Below are 18,467 nucleotides of genomic sequence, written 5' to 3'. Positions count from 1 at the left end.
GTCTGGAGAGTGACTTTGATCATTTGGCTTTTTTAAGCAGCTTGCAGTTTTGGTGATCAACCCTCGAGCAAATTAAACAATTCAGTCTAGTAATTAGTCTGGGCTCTCTGTTCTTCTTTTTGCTATCATTATCCCACAAAGATGCTGAAATGGAGCCTTAATTAACATTTATGGAGACATATTGTGTATTGTGGGGGAGCTTTATAAGAACTGAGGCTTAGTTTTCTTTCCTTCCAGAAGCTTATGGTCCGGTTTGGGGAACTGATACTAATATATGACATAATTAGTAAACATTAGAAGACAAGAAGCGTATGCATACATGACTACAAGCTCGGAAAGTTAAAGTAGAGGGAATTCTCCCTGTTGACTCTCCTCTTTAGGAAAGATATCTCATCTTGAACATCTCTGAATCTTCTGAAGGTTTAAATAGATGTTTCGATTTTTATTATCTTTAGTTTTTAAACCTAAATCAAAAGGAGATATCATGGTATTTTGAAATAAGATATATGAGTATATGATCCATTGCTTATTTATTACCAGGGAATATTTTCTCATTATGATCCTGCTCTTTAAAAGGTGGGGAGCTTTCCTCACCCCCACCTTCATTATACAAGGAACGAGCTCTTTGTAGGTAAATTAGAAATAGAGGAAAATGCAAAAAACGCCCACCATCCAAAAATGGGCACTGTTAACATTTTGGTATACTTCCCCGTCTTTTTAATGCACATGTATACTTTTTTCTATATATGTGCATATAGTTATAAATATATAAGCAAAATTGGTATACATTGTTTATTTTTATTTACTTGTTTTCAGTTAACAAATGTACTATTACCATATAGTATATAATATAGCATTTCCTCATGTCATATATTTTTCAAGGTGTTATAATGGCTGCATAATAGTCTTTCATTGATACACCACAGTTTTAATGCATTCTTTCATTTTTGGACTTCTAGGTCATCATATTTTCATTGTTATAAATAGCAGTAATATAAGCATCTTTTTCTTTTTCTTTTTTTTTTTTTGTCTTTTTCGTGACCGGTACTCAGCCAGTGAGTGCACCGGCCATTCCTACATAGGATCCAAACCCGCAGCGGGAGTATCGCTGTACTCCCAGCACCGCACTCTCCCGAGTGCGCCACGGGCTCGGCCGTATAAGCATCTTTTTCTAATTCTTTGGCCAAATCTTATTACTCTCTTAAGACAGAGTTCTAGAGGTAGAGCCCAATGTGGGAGAAGGGCATGAGCACTGTTCACACTGCACGTAGTGTGTGCGCCAGACTGCCTTGTAGAGAGGCATTATCTGTGTGCACTGTCACTAGCAGTGAACAAGTATTCCAGTGGCATCTTGCCTCACTAGCAAGAAATAAGATTGAAAAGACATTTCTTTTTGTTAATTTGGCGAATGGAAAATCACTTAATTTCTTTAAATTCGTATTTCTTTGCTTATTAATGAGGTTGAATAGTTCTCAAAATGTACTAGTCATTTGTTTCTTTCTCATGCCCTTTTCTTATTTCAAAAATATTTATTTAGATCAAGTGGTTTCTTTATTTTTTTCTGTTGTCCTTTCTATTTTTCAGTGTTGTTCACGTATCAAGAATATTTATCTTTTACCATCATAATACATGTTACAAATACATTCTTCTGTTTTGTGTTTTGCCTCTCTGCTTCATTTTGGTACTTTTATTTATTTATTTTTTGGCAGCTGGCCAGTTCCGAGATCCCAGCCCTTGACCTTGGTGTTATCAGCACCATGCTCTCCCAGGTGAGTCAACTGGCCAGCCCTAGTCTCATCAGCTTTTATTGATGGGTATGGGAGAGAGACAGAGGAAAGAAGTTCTGTTTTGGTGTTTTTAAATGTACAAGAGCATAAAATTTGTATATTCAGTCACATTCTTCATTGTTTTCCTCTGTGACTTTTTTCTTTAATTAAAATTTTAATTTCGGGCTTAGAAAATGTTTCCCTGTTCCAAATTGGATAGTCTGAACATACCCTTCTAGTTTTGTAAGTTTCTACTGTAAAAACTTTAAAGCATATGTCATCTTTAAAGCATTTGGAATTTATTTTGGTGTATGGTATAAAGATTCTAGTTGGGTTCTTTTCCACACGGCCTCTTTTCCCAATAATATTTATTTCGTATTCCAACTCTTCCCCATTCCCACTGGGCTGGATATCTGATTCCTATAATATGATGGTGTCTGTTGAGTGTTGCTCCTTCTGTACCCAGTACCACCACCCCCAAATATTCTTTGCTTTATGTTTTAAATATGGTAGATCCAATTTCTTCATTCTTAAAAAAAAAAAAAAAAAGAAAAAAAAGAAAAAAAAAAACTAGCTTTTTCTACCTGATTTTTTTGTGTGTGGATAAAATTTAGATCCATCTTTCCAATTTCTCTTAAAACCGTCCTGTTCTTAGTTTAATTGAATATATTAGCCTGTGAGTGAATTTGAGAAGAATGACATTATCCATGTTTGGGGGATTAATGAATGAGTTGATTTTACCCTGAGTATAATAATCACAATCTAGATTGTGTTCCCCAAGAGATGCTGACAGACATCTAATAACATAAAGTTAGATAGTCTGGTATGTGCTGGCAGTAGGGAGGGGGTAATGGAGGATTTGTCTTTCAGATTTTTTAATCTTACTGATTTTATTTATCAGGTATTTAAAGATGGCCTACCATGTACCAGGCTTCTGCCAGACCGACCTTGAAAAGGTGAAGAAGGCATAGTCCTTGCTCTGAATGTCTAGGTGTGATTAGGAATGAGCCACATACAGATGCTCTTTGACTTATGATGGTGGTTACAGTACCCATAAAGCCATTGTAAGTTGAAAATACTGTAGATCAAAAATGCATCTAATACACCTAACTTCTCAAACATCCTAGCTTGGTCCTAGCCTACCTTGAACATGCTTAGAACACTTTCAGTACAGGATTCAATGAATTACATGAGATACTGAAAACTTTCTTATAAAATAGATCATCTTGGCATTAGATGATTTCACCCAGCATGGCAAGAGAGTATCATACTGCATATTGCTAGCCTGGGAAAAGATCAAAATTCAGAATTCGAAGTTCAGTTTCTATTGAATGCATATTGCTTTCACATTGTCGTAAAGTTGAAAATTGTTAAGTCAAACCGTCTGAGTTGGGAATTGTCTGTATACAGTAATGATAGGGCAGAGTAGGAAGTGAGGAGATGGGAGGATAGGAATCCAGGGAGGTTTCACGGGACAGGACAGGCTCCTGCCATGTCTTGAGGGAAGAACAGGTGTTTGCTGAGTAGACAGGCTGGAAAAGTTTATCATGAAGAGAGAACGTGTTCACTGAGAAGTGAAATAACTGTGATTTGTAGAGAAACTGCAGGTAGTTCAATATGCTCAAAATGGAAGGTGCAAGTGTGAGGAGCTGGGATGGAAAAGGCTAGCCCAGGTCCTGGAGGGCATGCGGTGCAGCTGGGCTGCTGTGTCCCTAGCCCCTAACACAGGGTTTCTCTGTGGAAGTCAGGCTTTGTTGCAGACTGATACTTTGTAAAATGCAAGAAACTCAATAACTAGGAATGTGAAAAAATACAAACCACACAATTTTTCTTTTTTCCTTTTTGGTGGCTGGCCGGTACAGGGATCTGAACCCATCACCTTGGTGTTATCAGCACCATGCTCTCTGACCAACTGAGCTAACAGGCCAGCCCCCCCCCCCCTTTTTTTTTACTATTTATATTTGAGACATGAAATTAGTCTGTCAAGTTGCTATAAAGGTTTCTAATTGTTCATCCTGTTTTGGTAGCTGTCTCTTGGGGACTATAATGGGTGGTTCTTGGACCCCTCAGATAACCACACTTCAGTAGCACCATGCTGCGAGAAAGTGCATTCGAGTTATAGTCACTGGCAGCAGGCTGAGAACCGCTGTTGTTAAGTGATGCAGACTCATTAAAGGGAGGTTACTAAATATTTTACTCATATCCTTGCAACTGTGTTGTTTGAATCATGTGCTTAAATCACTTGGAAAAAAACAAACAAAACTTCTCCCTCTCAAAATAAATGTTTAAAATGAAGTATCTAAAGGCAGTTTTTTATTTTCTTCCCAGATAAAAGCAATGGTTCTCAGCCTCAGCTTTGTATTGAAATCACCTGAGACTGTTTAAAAGCCACTCGTGCTAGATCCCAACCCTTCTGATTAGTTTGGCATGCAACCTCAGCATCAGGATTTTTAAAAGCTTTCCACTGATGCTAACTTTCTCCTATTTGGGATATGTTAATGATGCATGCATTTTTATCATTGAGAACTTAGGTAAAAGAACATTGCACATTAATAGTACTCTAAAACTATCCTTTGAATTTTAATCTTTTTTTTTAATGAAGTGCTTTTAACATGAGGGTACTTCAAAAAGTTTGTGGAAAGGTTAGTATTATCTTTCATAAATTTGAATCTGATGCCTAAAGATATTAAGTTTATTTTAAGTGCAATAATCTTATGTATGCTAGATGCTATAGGAATTTTCTTCCAACCCTCCCCACCAAATATTATTAAATATTTTAGTTACAATTGGTGGCATACATCTTTCAACATAGCTTATTCAGTATCTAGAATATGTAATGTGGCATTGATAAGTATCCTTAAAAATGAAAGCTTGTGAAATTTTGATTCTTCCATTGCTGCCTTCACCTGCTCTCACCCCAGCTATTGCTATTGCAGGGGAGATGGCAATAGAATTTGGGTGTCCTGTGAATCTCCAAATAAGATTTGATTAGAACAACCTGCCATGAACTTGCCTAATACCCCAAATGCAGCTATTGCTGGGTTTTTAACATATAATCCCTTGAAATAATTTACTCAAATCTTATTTTAGAGTATTAAAATCGCAGGTCTTAGTCTACAAGATAGCACACCCCTTGATACCTTCTAAATCTCCAAACAGCATACAATAATGTCAATATAGAAACACTTCCTGTGGTAAAGTGTGTCTGTTTGTTGTGCCAAAAGCTAGCTGCGATCTAAAAGATAAAACCTTTATTTTTCGGACTTTGCTAATGTGCTCTTCGCATGCTGAAAACTGAAGATTCAGTGATGGACTCATTCTTTTTTTTTTTTTTTTTTTTTAAAAGATGACCGGTAAGGGGATCTTAACCCTTGACTTGGTGTTGTCAGCACCACGCTCACCCAGTGAGCAACCGGCCATCCCTACATGGGATCCGAACCCATGGCCTTGGTGTTATCAGCACCACACTCTCCCGAGTGAGCCACAGGCCGGCCCAGGACTCATTCAGTAAACAGCTTTTGGGCACCTACTTGGCCATGCTAGGCATTGGAGATGCAAAGTTTAAGCTCCAGGTCCTTCCAATAAGGAACTACACAGTGGCATGCCACCAGCGTCTAATACACAGGTGGGGCGGCTGTCAAGTGTGCAAAATGAAAATTTGTACCCTTCCCCCAAATTTCTGGTAGGCTTTCAATTTTTTTTTTTTTTTTTTTTAAAGATGACCGGTAAGGGGATCTTAACCCTTGACTTGGTGTTGTCAGCACCACGCTCACTCAGTGAGCAACCGGCCATCCCTATATGGGATACGAACCCGTGGCCTTGGTGTTAATCAGCACCGCACTCTCCTGAGTGAGCCACGGGCCAGCCCTGCTACGGGGTTATACGTAACATTAACATTAAAGATGTAAACATACAGTTACAGTGTAAATAGACATTACGAAGCAATCATAGGAAAATACCAAAGAACCCTTACAAAACAGTTTGGGTTTCCAAAGCCCCAAAGTCCAGATACACAAAAGTTAAGTTCCATGGAAACTTGCTTCCATGGTGGATTCTTTACTTTGTGCTCAGCTCCTGAAAAAGGAACTTCCTGGGTTTTCTTTTTCCTCCTACGGTTTTGCAGTGGCGGGGCCGCTGACAGGAAGCGGCCCCTTGGTGTAGACTCCCCGCCTCCCCAGCCCTTCGTGCGCCGGGGCCGAGCCGGCGCCGACGCTCCCCGACGCCTGCGGCGCCTGGACGCAGTGCGCGTGCGCCGGCCCCTCCCCCCAACCCCGGCCGTTCGACCGGCTTGCGCGGCAGTCGCGGCGCGCGGGGCCGGCCTGTCAGCGCGGTCTCCTCGCAGCGGGCTGTCGGGCGGCGAGCGCGGCTTTGTCCCGTGCAGTGTGCTTCGTGCTTTTCTTTCCCACCCCACTTTTATCTCGAAGACAGACTAGTGAGGACTTGTGAACCGATTTTTTCATGCCCCGTCAAGGATACCATCCGTGGACCATCTGCCCGTAAACCCTCGAAGGGTTTTGCGCGAGCTCGAGTTTTTGTGCGTGGTTTTTTTTCCCTCTTCCTTTTACATACTTTTTGGTGTTCCTCTGAGGCCGTGCCTCTGTCTTTGTGAAGCTGAGGAGAAGAGCCGGCAGCTGTTCAGCCGCCGTTGAATTTGGAAGCCGACTCTTCCGGGCGAGGGCGGAGAGCTGGTTTTCTCCTCGAGCCCGATCAATGCTGTTGATGAAGATGGACCTGTTGAACTTCCAGTACCTGGACAAGATGAACAACAACATCGGCATTCTGTGCTACGAAGGTAACGCTCGCTCTGGAGAGCCGCCTTTCGCTTCTGAAGCGGCCTCTCCCTTCGCGCTCCGCTCCGCTTCGGAGCGCGCCCTGACGCTCCCGGGCCTGGGGGACGTCGGGGACGACGGCGGGTTCCGGATGGGGAGGCCGTGAACGTGAAGTGTTCAAGTTTGCCTCTTGCTCTTTCTATTATTAACTGTTGAACATTTATTTCTTTTTTACTTCCCTGGGTATTTTCTGTAGGGGAACTTCTTGGGCCCAAGTAAAAGTCAAACGTGTCGTTTTGGTGTTTTTTGGGGGGAGGGGGTGGGTGGATAACTTGTTTTAAACATATCACCCTCTGCCGTATCCATGTTGTATTCCAAGAGAACTTCGGATTTGCACGTAGAGGGGAACAAAAAGTTACAGTGAGTTTTTGTTTTCGGGAGCGATTGTCCCAAACAATGAAGAATTTTTCTATTCAGTGTGGGGGACTGGAAGGCACCCATGTCACAGAGCACAGACCGGCTCTTTGTCTGGCTTCCCATTTCCTGTGCAGCTCTGAGAGTTCTGACATTGAAGGATGTTCCCTCCACACTCTGGTCCCTTGTGGAAATGATTATACAACACACCAACCACAAAGTTAAATTAAAAGAAAAAAAGAAAACCTGTGCTGAATTCTTGTCTATTACCTCCCACTAACATGAGGTGTTCCCCTACTGTCTTGTAGTATTTCAAGCTGTCTCTGTTAGTAAGAAGAGAAAAAGCTGTTTCTTAGTCTGGTGGAACATTATCTACGTGCGATTTGAAAAAGTGGTAATGGCCTGGGTTTGAGTGGCCGGAGAGGCATCTGGGGTGGGGGGGGGGAATGCAGCTCAGGGGGAGGAGTATTTTTTGCTGTAACCACGTACAAATCGGGGACACATCTCCTTTTCTGATTCAGCAGGAGCAGTTTCCATTTTTTCTCCTTTAGTAAACTGAGCATTTCTCTTGAAAAAGAAAACAGTGACAAAACTTGGGAGGGTGAGTCTGTTTCCTAATCAGTTGAAAACTTATCCTTATTCCTTTAAGGGAAAGAAAAAAAAAAAACACCTCATTCATGTTGTCTTTCATTTAACTCTATGGATAAGGATCTCATTTTTTAAAAGGTTTTTTTTTAAAGCTTAGTTTTTTTACTCCTACTAGTTCCAATTATGAGAATTTTGGTGAATTGCTTTCTTTGAATCTGCTGTGTTGAATATCATCTTGCTTCTGAACTCACTGGTTTAAAAGGCAAGGTATAAACGGCAAGTGACCTGACTGGTTGCCTGTGAAATTAACACACTGTACCTAGTTTTTGAAACTTTTTTGAGTGAACAAAAATAAAAACTTTTAAGGCAATTTTTGTTGTATTGTCTTTGTCAACAAGTAATGTGATATTTTCAGAACAAAACATAATGATCAGCCTAAGAGAGGAATATAAGGTTTGTTAGGAAATTGATGCCAGATTAATTTTTCATGCCTGCAATTAGTGGTTGTGAGGAAGAGCTTATGGAAAGCTTGTCCAGGTTGATTTATTGTTGTGTAGTATGTAACATACATGAAAGTAGTTTTCTCCGTAGTTATTTGGGAGGAAGAAACTTTGATTTTGAAAGTTGAGTAAATATACGGGATAATAGGCTAAAGTCTGTTTGGTTTAAACATCTGCTCCTATTTTCCTTATTATGAAAGTTAACATTATTTTAACACCAAAATAAATACACAGGAAATGAAGAAAAGCACAGCAAAATTTGAGTGGTGTTTGTAGTGAGTTGTTTATGTCCTAGTGGTTTTCTCAGTGTAAATACTGCACACATCTGGTTTGAACTCCAAAGGGTGTTTTGAAGATGAGCGTAAAGCATACATGAGATTTTTTGGTAAGAAAAGTTGGAACAGTTGTAGTTCTTTTAAATCCAACACTTTGAGAGTATTCGTTTTAAACATACCAGCTCTCCAGCATTCCAGGAAAGTTATTTGGAAAATGGAATGTACAGTTGGTAGGCACATTTGATTTCATTTAGAGCACAGGCAGTTTCATACCTCTTAAGGGACAAATTAATTTTCTGACTTCTTTGTTTTAAAAGTTAAGATGCAGATGGTTATTTATTCTCATCATCTAGGTTAGTTATACTGTATTCCTCAGTTATATCAGATACAGCTCTAATCCGCAAAATAAATCAATGTGTCCACACCATCTTTCTTCAGCCTCTAGCATCTTATACACAAGTAGGTCTTTTTAGCCAATTATTTTGTAGAATACAAGGTCTTCCTGAAATCTAACTTTAGAACCGACTCTAAATGGTTTATGTATGGACTCCCTGCTTGGTAACTGCTCCCTGAAACCTGCCTTTCACCCTAGTTGAGTGCAAGCATAATTGAAAGAGAATAAAGGAAAAAATTAACCACATCTAGCACGTTTGGGGTGGGGGCCTGTTAGGGTAAGAAAAGAAGATAGGCAAAGGGCAGGAAGAATCTTAAGTCTGGCTAACTTCTGGAAACTAATTACCTTCACTAATGATGAGCAAATTAGCAGAACTGTGCTAGTTAATGTGTCTGTTCGAAAACCTTATGGTTTGTTACTACCATATTCAACAGTTAACCACTTCATCGTACATCACCCCACTGAATGTTCAAATTGTACCCACCGGAAGCCCAGTCTTGCCTCTGTTTCCATGAAAAGGTCACAGGCCAACCCCAGCCCTCATTTTTTTCCTTCTGAACACCTGAGAATACCCCACTAGAAGGATGAAAGCCTCATGAAGGCAGGGCATTCTGTCTTGGTGACTGCTGCATCCCCAAGTCCTAGCACAGTGCCTGATTGGACTCTCAGGAAGTGGTTTAGAATGAGGGTTACTCCAAAAAAAAAAAAAAAAAATGTGGAATCTTTTCAGTGGCAGTTGTAGTCTCTACTGTAGTATTTAGCACTTAATTGTATACTGTCTTGCATTCCCTAATTATCTAGTTATTGCAGAGCTATTTAGGCCTTAGATATTATCTAATACCTTTGCCTTGTTTTCACCAAGGAAACTGAGGCCCAGAGAGGTAAATAGTATGTTTATTCAGAGAGTTTGTGAATTGAGGATAGAACTCAGTGGCTTTGACTCTTCTATGATTCTTCTATGCCATACCACCTCTCCAAAATCATTCCATATCTTGTCTCCTTGTGAGCTCCCTGATGTAATGGATCATGTTCAGTCCCAGGCACCCTCACAGCCCCCACACAGGGATAACATCCTGGGGTTACAGCCCACAGCCCAGTCTCTCCTTCCTCACAGCCCTGAAGCCAGTCAGTGCTGGTTCAGGTTCTGAGGCTGTTGTGATGTTCAGGAAAGAGCAGGTAATGGTAACTCTGGGTGACCAGCCTTGTTGGAATTAGCTCTTTCTGCTGCTCTGGAATTAGGTTTGCTTTTTTTCTGATTGTGCAGATGGGGAGGCACAGTGTAGATGCCCGTGCACAACAAGTGATTCCCCACGGGACCAGGCAGCAGGCTAGACCATTGACTTGTCCCAACATGGCTGATGGTGATATTTACATAATTACTCAGGGCTGAAAACTTCGGTCCTTGTAAGTGTGTTCATGGTTGGCTGTGGCTTTAAGCTGCTGTTAGAGATACTTTAATTGTGGGTTAAGAGCCATTAGTGTGTAATTTGGTAGAAGAACGCTCTCCTTTTAATTTAATAGTGTGATTTATATTGGGGGAAAGTAAGAATACATTGCATATTGTGAGCTTCTTAAAACTTAAGAGTATTCTACGTTCCTCAAAATTTAGAACTGTTCAGTTTTAGGACACAATTATCACTTTCATCACAGGCTACATTTAAATTAATTCGGGGGAATTGAAGGGAAAATGCACACACAGGCTTGCTGCGTTGAGGCTGGCTGAGGGATTTCGTTTGTTTTCTGCCAGCCTCACCACCAGCGGTTTAGTGGAGTCCTGGTTTCATTGTTCTTTGTCTAATGAGCTCATAGGCATCAGGAAACTTAGGAGCTTTGGTCCTATTAAGGTGAAAAGGCCACAGAGCAAGCCATTTTGTACCAGCCTCTAGTAGCCAGTCCTGCATATCAAGCGAGGAGCTCTCGATCCCGGATATATCCCGAGGTAGCACATTTGCACCTATTTTGCTGTGGAAATGCATTTTACTTCAGCTTTGCACTTGTAGGAAAGGGCTGGGGAGTGGGGAGGGGTCGGGGAGGGAGGGAAAGAAACTGGGAGGAGCTTGATTCATAAAACAAGCCCAGGTGAGCCCAAGAGAGATCTGTGAGATCTGGCCAGTTTGTATTTCTTCTAATTACAGTTTGTGACGGGAAGGGGTGATTATCCCCTCCTTCCTTCCAGCTCCACCCATGTTTCTTACTCGGCTGTTTCTGTCTTGGACCTACACTGGCTGCTTCCTTCCTCCTTGCCTTCCCTGCCCTATTGTCTGCATCACCTTTGTATTCCTAGGGTGCTTGGATTTGTTGCTGTGAAGAGTTTTAAAAACATGCTGTAAAGGCACAAAAAATTGCCCATAGCATGTGAGGAGATTCAGAACTTCTCAGTATAGTTTAGTTCTGCTTAACTGTGAGGATGTTGCAGAAAACTGGATTTTGTCGTGAAGAAATTACATTCAGATTTAGCACTTCCACGTGTACACAAATCTATAAAAAGTCTTACCAGGGAATGTTTTTGGCTATATATGTTTCATCTCTGTGTAGCTAACATTTATTCTATGATGACTTATATTTAGTGCTATTTATGTATTGCATATTTAGCTTACGGTAACTATTTTTTTTTAGCCTTGCTCAGCAACATAAGTTTGTAGTACAAAATAGTCCTCCTCCCTCTTTTATTTTGTAATGAACTCATGTCTCCGTACCCCGCCCCCCCCCCCCATGGAAGCAGGGCCTGAAAATGATTTTACTTTCTCTATTTGCTTTTTTTTTTTGCCTTCCTGAATGTTCCATGTTATGCTAAGCTCTAAAGAATTATTTCTGTCCATTTTGCTTTGCTATTCGCCATCTTTTCAGCATTTTTTGTTTTTTTAGAATTCTGTAGATTGTTTTAATTTCAGGGTATTGTATATAGAGTATGTTTTAATCCTAGCAGTGTAAATCACCATTAGTTGAGGGAATGTTTATTTACCATAAATAGACTGGAAAACCTATTCTTAAAATTCTCTTTAATTTGTTGCTATTTACATGATCTTTCTAAACTCTTGACATTTAACCCTTTGTTTGTAAAGAAGCCTGCAAACATAAGCTGAAATACCAAGAATTTAGTGTGTGATCAGAGAACTTAGCATTGTCCCTTTGTCACCCAGTATCCATTCTCTTAGACATTTATGGAATGCCTACACTCTGCTAAGGAATGAATATATTAGGGCATCTCTTTTTCCTCAATATTTTTTGTTAGGAAATATACCATACATACAGAAAAGTGCATAAAACATGTAGTTTGTAGTTAAGAAATGAACAAGCTTGTAAATACGGCTAGGTCAAGAAATAGTAAATCTCCTTTTCCAAGTATTCTCTCTTATCAAAATCTCTCCCAACCTGGAGAGGTTGTCAAAATTATGACTTTTTCTTTTTTTTTATACTGTTACCACTTATGTGTATAATTCTAAATAAATTAGCTTCATGTTGTCTTTTTTTTTTCTTTTTTTGAGCCCTGTGTAATTGGAATTGTCTTGTTTATCATTTGTGTTCTTTTTTTTGGCAGTTGGCCAGTACAGGGATCCAAACCTTGGTGTTATAAAACCACGCTTTAACTTTTGTGTCTTTTTTTATGAGGTCTTTTAAAGTAGTGGGAATGTCTTTTCTTTTCAATAGCTTATCTTAGACTGTGGGAATCTTGGCTGTGGAGTACACGCAGATGTCCCAGCTGGCCTTCTCGTTCACCTGCTGCTCCACCGTTTGCTAAATAGAGGTGGCGATGCTTTGGTCTGAACTTTTTTTTACAGTTAGTATTTTGTTCACATTCTTCACCACCTGTTAAAGCCCTCCCTCCATCCATGGTGAAATGGAAAATTGTGTGTTAGAAAAATTCTGCAGTTTTGGAGAGTGCAAAGTGGGGGGACACTTCTGGAAATACATAGCTTAATTAGGGTCTGAACAGAGACTTTAGTTCTGCATTAATAAGCAATTTGCTTAAAGGCTAAGACTTGTTACAAATCAACTTTGTTGCAGTGCCAGGTTTCTTCCAATGTTAATCCAGGGACTTTTGGATACACAGAAAAAGCTTAAATTGCTCCAGTATTCAAACAATACTCTACATTGTACAGAAAATGACTGTTAGAGAGCAACACATATCTAAAACAATAGTCTGCATTATACACTATCTAAAATTATGAATGAAAAATAATCATCAGTATGTATTGCTTTTGATTTTTATTTTATATCTGTTTTGCATGAAAATACTTGTCTGTTAATTCTTCTTGGCTAATGATTTGATTTTAATAGAGTGAATTCCAGAATTTAATGGTTTGATGCAGATGTACTCTGCCAAGCAATTTAGCAAAGTTGTTTACATCATCCGTAATCCAGATGGACAGAGTCTATACTTCTTCCCTGATAACAGTGAAGGGAGCGATGAGTGCCCATTTCTGGACGTTTTTCCCCCTTTGAAAATAAACACATCCTCCATTATGTGACAGTACTATGAAAGTGACAAAGGGTTGATTTAGAATTTAGTTATAATGTCAGCAGATTTTTTTCCTTTTCCCATTTTCTTCCATTCTTACTATGCGTGTCCTTTTAAACTATTGTTTTTCTGATGAGCAACTGATTAAACTATTGGCCGACACCACAAAGAACCCGTGTTTTATTTTCCTGCTGGAAAGCTATGACCTCCTTGTTAATGTTTTAAAATCACCTATGAGAATGGTTTGGGGCACTTTTTAAGGAATATGTAATAGCAGCTGTACCACGCTTTAAGTGATATTAGGTAGAGGGTAAAAGAGATGGAAAATTAAGTCATTCTCAGTATAAAACTTGTGTAAAGTTTTCTAGCTCAGCTGAATTCAAAATTGGGAGCAGTTACCATCAGTTTCTGGAGACCAGAATGGGAACCTTTTTTTTGCCTGCTCTTTTTTGTATTAGAGTCTTCATATCACTAAAGATGAAGAGGTGGACTGAAGTGAACTTCCAGAGCTAACAGTGGACATCAAACGTTGCTCTTGGTGTTTGATACAATACAGTACATTAATCCGTATGTGTAGACACACATATATATATACACTGTGCTTGTTTCTATGTTTTGTTCAATAAAAAGAGAGTAGGAGAGGGCCTTCTTCTAGAGCCAGAAGAATCCTTTTATGTTCTTTAAGAGAAGAATGACCACATTTTGATTTCCCACCTGCAGACTCTTCTGAATCAGACTCTTCTGAATCTGACTCCATCCTGTCTTCCTTTTTCTCAGGCTCTGTGTCCATTGGTGCTCTAGGGTGCTAGCTCTTCTGGCCTCAGGGACTTATCAGTGATTTGTTTCTTTTCTGATTTCTCCTTCTTCTCCTGCTTCTTTCTCTTCATGATGTGCTCATAAACAAGTCTCTCCCAACTTTAAAACAAAAACAAAGCCTTTTCTATATCTTGTGTCCCACGTCCACTATTAGACTATCTTTTCCTTTTTATTGGAAGAAGGCCAATTTATCTCTGCTTCCTTTCTGCCCATTTTCTCCTCGATTTGCTGTTATCTGATTTCTGCTCATATAACTTCATTGATTGTTCTGGACAAGGTCAGTAAATGATATCCTATTGACATGATCAATAGACATTTTTTGGTCCTCACCTTAGTTGAAGTCTTTCTACCATTCGGTGCTGACTCCTTCCAAATTCTTAAAATTCTTACTCCTTGGCTCAGATACTTATTGAGTGCCCCTTCCACCAGGAACAAGGTGCTGGTGAGCAGATGGTGAGCAGCCCCCTTCTGTGGGGGCTGTATGGAGCCTCCCGGTGGTAGGGAGGGAGTGTAAAGGGGTGAGGCGGGCTGACAAGCATTAAAAACAAACTTGTCGCAGTTGGAGAACAGATTGGAAGGGAATGAGAGAGGCTGTAGAACTAGGAGAGGATGTGGTTTAGACAAGATGGTGGTAACCCAGATTACAGTGGTGGTCTTGGAGGAGAGAGTAGATAGATCTACGGGATATTTAAAGGTATTTAGAGAGAAGGCTGGCAGGGCTTGGTGATGGATTGAAGCAGGGGATGAGGGGGAGGCACAGAAGACGTTGAGGGTGCCCCCCGGGTTTCCAGCTTGTCCAGGGTGGATGATGGTGCTGCCATTTGCAGAGACAGGAAATGCAGGAGGAGGACTGGGGTCTGGGGTGAGGTCATATATTTAGTTTCAGATGTGTTGAGTTTGAGGGATCTTTGAGACGTCAAAGAAGAGATAAATATCAGAAAATTGGGCATGTGGTTCTAGAGCTCTGAGGAGAGGCTGCTGCTGGAGGTATTGAGATATAGAATAAATGAAGCTTTGGGCCAGAATGGTCACCTAAGAGTATAGAATAAGTTGAAGAGATCCTAGAGCTCTTCTTTCAGTTAGATCCTCATTCATTTTCTTCTTTGTTACTAAATAATCTCATAACTGGCCCCTGCCTCTAATCTCTTCCATTCTAGGCCTTTGTAATATTTCCAGAGTATCACTCCCTGCTTTCTTCTTCAGCATTATCTTCCACCACTCCCTCACCTTACACCTGAGGTCCAGGTATGTAAAACTGCTTCCTTTGAGTGGGCCATTGCCTCTATCTGAAATCCCCTGCCCTTTTCTCTTGGCTCCTATCATTCTCTCAAGCGCAGGGGCTTCTTCCAGAAGCAGCCCTCCTCCTCACCCCTGCCTCCTTAGTGGGATTAGGAGTTTGTATTTTCCTGGCATGCCATGCATACTTCTGTCATAGACCTTATCTTGCTGTGTTATATACTCACGTGGGTGCCTTAATTTGTTTTCTGGGAGGGCTGGGATTTTGGCTAGGATTTTTGTCCTCCTTCATAGCCCCAAGCAAGTGGTATCTGCTTATGAAACATACAGATAAAGAAACATTGAAATTGTGTGATTAGCCCAAGGACACTCAGGTAGTTGGTGACATAAGTGAGTTTCTTAACTCTTTGAGTATTGTTTTTAGAAGAAGGAAAGACAGCTGGGAAAAGGAGGGATATAAATGAGAGGGGAAGAAAGAAAGACTTTTTCCTTTTTTTTGAGCGAAGGGGATCATAACCCTCGGCATGGTGGGATCCAAACCTGTGGCCTCAGTGCTCCCAGCACTGTACTATCCCGCCAGGGGGCTGGCCTGAAAGAAAGACTCTTTAAGGCTCAATTTCTGTAGAAAAACATTTGAAGTAGGTTGGTGGTGGGTTGGGAATAAGTGTGCTTGCTCATCCTGCTTTCTCGTTACTTGAATTTGGACAGTCTGTTAAATGAACTGATGGTTTATGGGAAAATAGTGAATACCCATTAACGATATGCTGTGGATATCGCTGTTCACAAAACAGACAGCAAGATCCCTGACTTTATTGAGCTTATGTTCTATCAGGAGAGACAGTTGATTAAGAGGTAAAGAAGATAGTGACAGATTATGAAAAGTGTTATTACAGTTTGATGTCTGTTAGCTGATTTACTTTTTAGTGCTATCCAAACTTGAAAAGTAACTGCTTTTATTTTCAAACTTTAAAATATAGGTTTTGAGTGGATGATTCATTTCTCCGAAAGTCTTGTAAAGGATTTAAAGGTATGTTAAGGAAACGTCTAGAAAATTTCTTTGGAATCTTAGAAGTATGTGGGATCTTTTATTTGGTTTATTAACTATGGTCAGAGAGACTGCCTCACTCTATAATATCTGTCAATTGGGAACTAGCATTTGTTGAAATATCAACTTTAAAAAAAGGTTAAATGGTTCATTCGGATCCTAACCAGGGATAAAATACATTTGTAACTTTAAAATTCAGTGAATTTAAAAAAGGCCCAAGAAATCAATGGTTGTGGTTGTATGTTCTTAAACTACTCTGGTCAGACCTTAAATGATACACTGCCTTGAACAGGACTGATACTGCCCTGAATAGGATAGATACTACAACACTGCAGGGGGATTTTAGATTCTGAGCTGTTGCTTTGTGACAATAGAGTATTTGGTGAGGGTTAGATAAAATGTAAACCTTGTGCTTAATTTGGATATGGACTAGAGTTTTCCACCTGCTCAGTTGTCTTTTTTCTTCCTTTTATTTTTATTGAGGCATAATTAATTAAGGTGAAATCTGAAGGGTATGGCTTCATGAGTTTTCCCCATGTTTTGTCAAAAGTAACATCATATCAAGTTAGAATTTTAAGAGTTTATCAAGCATACAGAAGAACAGTTCGTGAACTGGGAGACCTCACACTGAAAAATGGTACAAAGTCTCAATTTTGTAGCAGTTAAAGCACAATTTATAGCACAGAGGAGGAATGATTTTGACCTTTTTCATGAATGGCTGTCATGTATTCTTTTTTAAGGCAAACAGCTGTTTAAGCTGATTTGTCTATAGCTGATTGGTTTGATTTCATTGAATCATACCAATAAGAACAAAAAGCTTGTGTTTTGTTTATGTTTAGGCTTAACATTGGGAAAGTCAGAATGACTTAAGTCTTGGTTATGGGTAGTTGGCCATGTGGTATTTAAACAGCGGCCTCCATTTTTATTTACATAGTTGTAGCAGTTTATACCTTTTGATCTGTTTTGGCCACCCAGATCATGACAGGGAACATTTCTTTCATCACCGAAAGCTCACCCATGCTTCCCTGCTATTTTGACTTCTGTAGCCATAGATTAGTTTTGCCTGCTCTTGAACTTTCTATAAATAGTCATTTGGATTCAACTTCTTGTGTTAGACATACTATTTTTGAGATTCATCCATGCTGTTGCACGGATCAATACTTGTTCTTTTGTATAGTGTTACAGTCCATTGTGAGTATATCACTATCTGCTTATCTCTTCTAAGGTCAAAGAACATTTGTTTCCCAGTTTTCGGTTATTATGAATAAAGTTACTCTGAATTTTTTTTATTGTGGTGAAATATACATAACATAAAGTATATTATTTTAACCATTTTGAGGTGTACAGTTCAGTGGCATTAAGTACATTCCTTTTGCTGTAAACCTCTGAACGTTTTTATACAAACTTGTGGACATATGAGTTCATTTCTTTTGGATAAATACTTATGAGTGGAATTGCTAGATTATTGGGTATCTTTAACTTTTTAAGAAACTGCCTATTTTCCAAAGTGGGTGTACCTTTGTACTCTCCCACCAGCAGTGTATAAGATTCCAGAAAGTGCACATCTTCACCAATACTTGGTATTACCTGTCTTTTGCATTTTAGTCCTGCTGGGGATTTATGGACAATATTAAGGTGTTGCTCATTGTTAATTTATAATCTGTTACTTATTAGAATACCAATTATGATGTTGATGATTGGTACTATGTGAAAAAAGATAGTCCCTACTTTCAATGAGTTTATTGTTTAAGTTAGAAGCTGGAATATGTGTATTTTTTGCCTAATTTCAGGGCAGAAGTAGTGATTTTGGTATTGTCAAAGGAGGGGTTGTTTTTCCAAATGGATAAATCTAAGCCATGGAAACCAGCAGGCAACCACATAGAGAGATGTGAAAAAACACCAACGTGGCACAGAGGACTCTTTTTTGGGAACACTTTCCTTACTGTAGTGTTGCTTTGCTTTATTTCTTATTTGGCAGTGATTCATCCAGCCCCGGCTTGTTAAAATAAAGCTCAAGGATTAAGCTCTCTCAGCTCCAGTTTGATTTGTCTTCTGGTTTGTGTACTATACGTTCTTTTCATTTTTTCCCCACTTGGAATGCCCTTCCAGCTCCTCTATAGTTGCCTGAGTTCTCTATATCCTTCAGGGCGTAGCCCAGCCTCCCTTTATACAACTTTACCTGAAACATTTTATAGGTAGAAATTG

The 18,467-nt window shown here is 39.7% G+C and overlaps 1 protein-coding gene across 2 annotated transcripts in view; it reads left to right on the top strand.

The window, feature by feature from the left end:
* Positions 1-18,467, top strand: part of VGLL4 (vestigial like family member 4) — a 159,619-nt gene that overhangs the window by 75,623 nt on the left and 65,529 nt on the right. Inside the window, exon 1 of one of the 2 annotated variants that reach the window (XM_063114698.1) lies at positions 6,089-6,558. The exons of the other annotated variant lie outside the window; for it this stretch is intronic. Within the exon in view, the coding sequence (XP_062970768.1) occupies positions 6,477-6,558 (82 nt within the window). The 5' untranslated portion in view covers positions 6,089-6,476. Of the gene's footprint in view, positions 1-6,088; positions 6,559-18,467 lie in introns of those variants that run through there. 2 annotated transcript variants of the gene reach the window in all.

This window comes from Cynocephalus volans, chromosome 11 (genome assembly GCF_027409185.1).
Source record: "Cynocephalus volans isolate mCynVol1 chromosome 11, mCynVol1.pri, whole genome shotgun sequence".
Lineage (NCBI taxonomy): Eukaryota > Metazoa > Chordata > Mammalia > Dermoptera > Cynocephalidae > Cynocephalus > Cynocephalus volans.
Note: the sequence above shows the minus strand (reverse complement) of the source record. Positions and strands in the feature narration are given on the sequence as shown.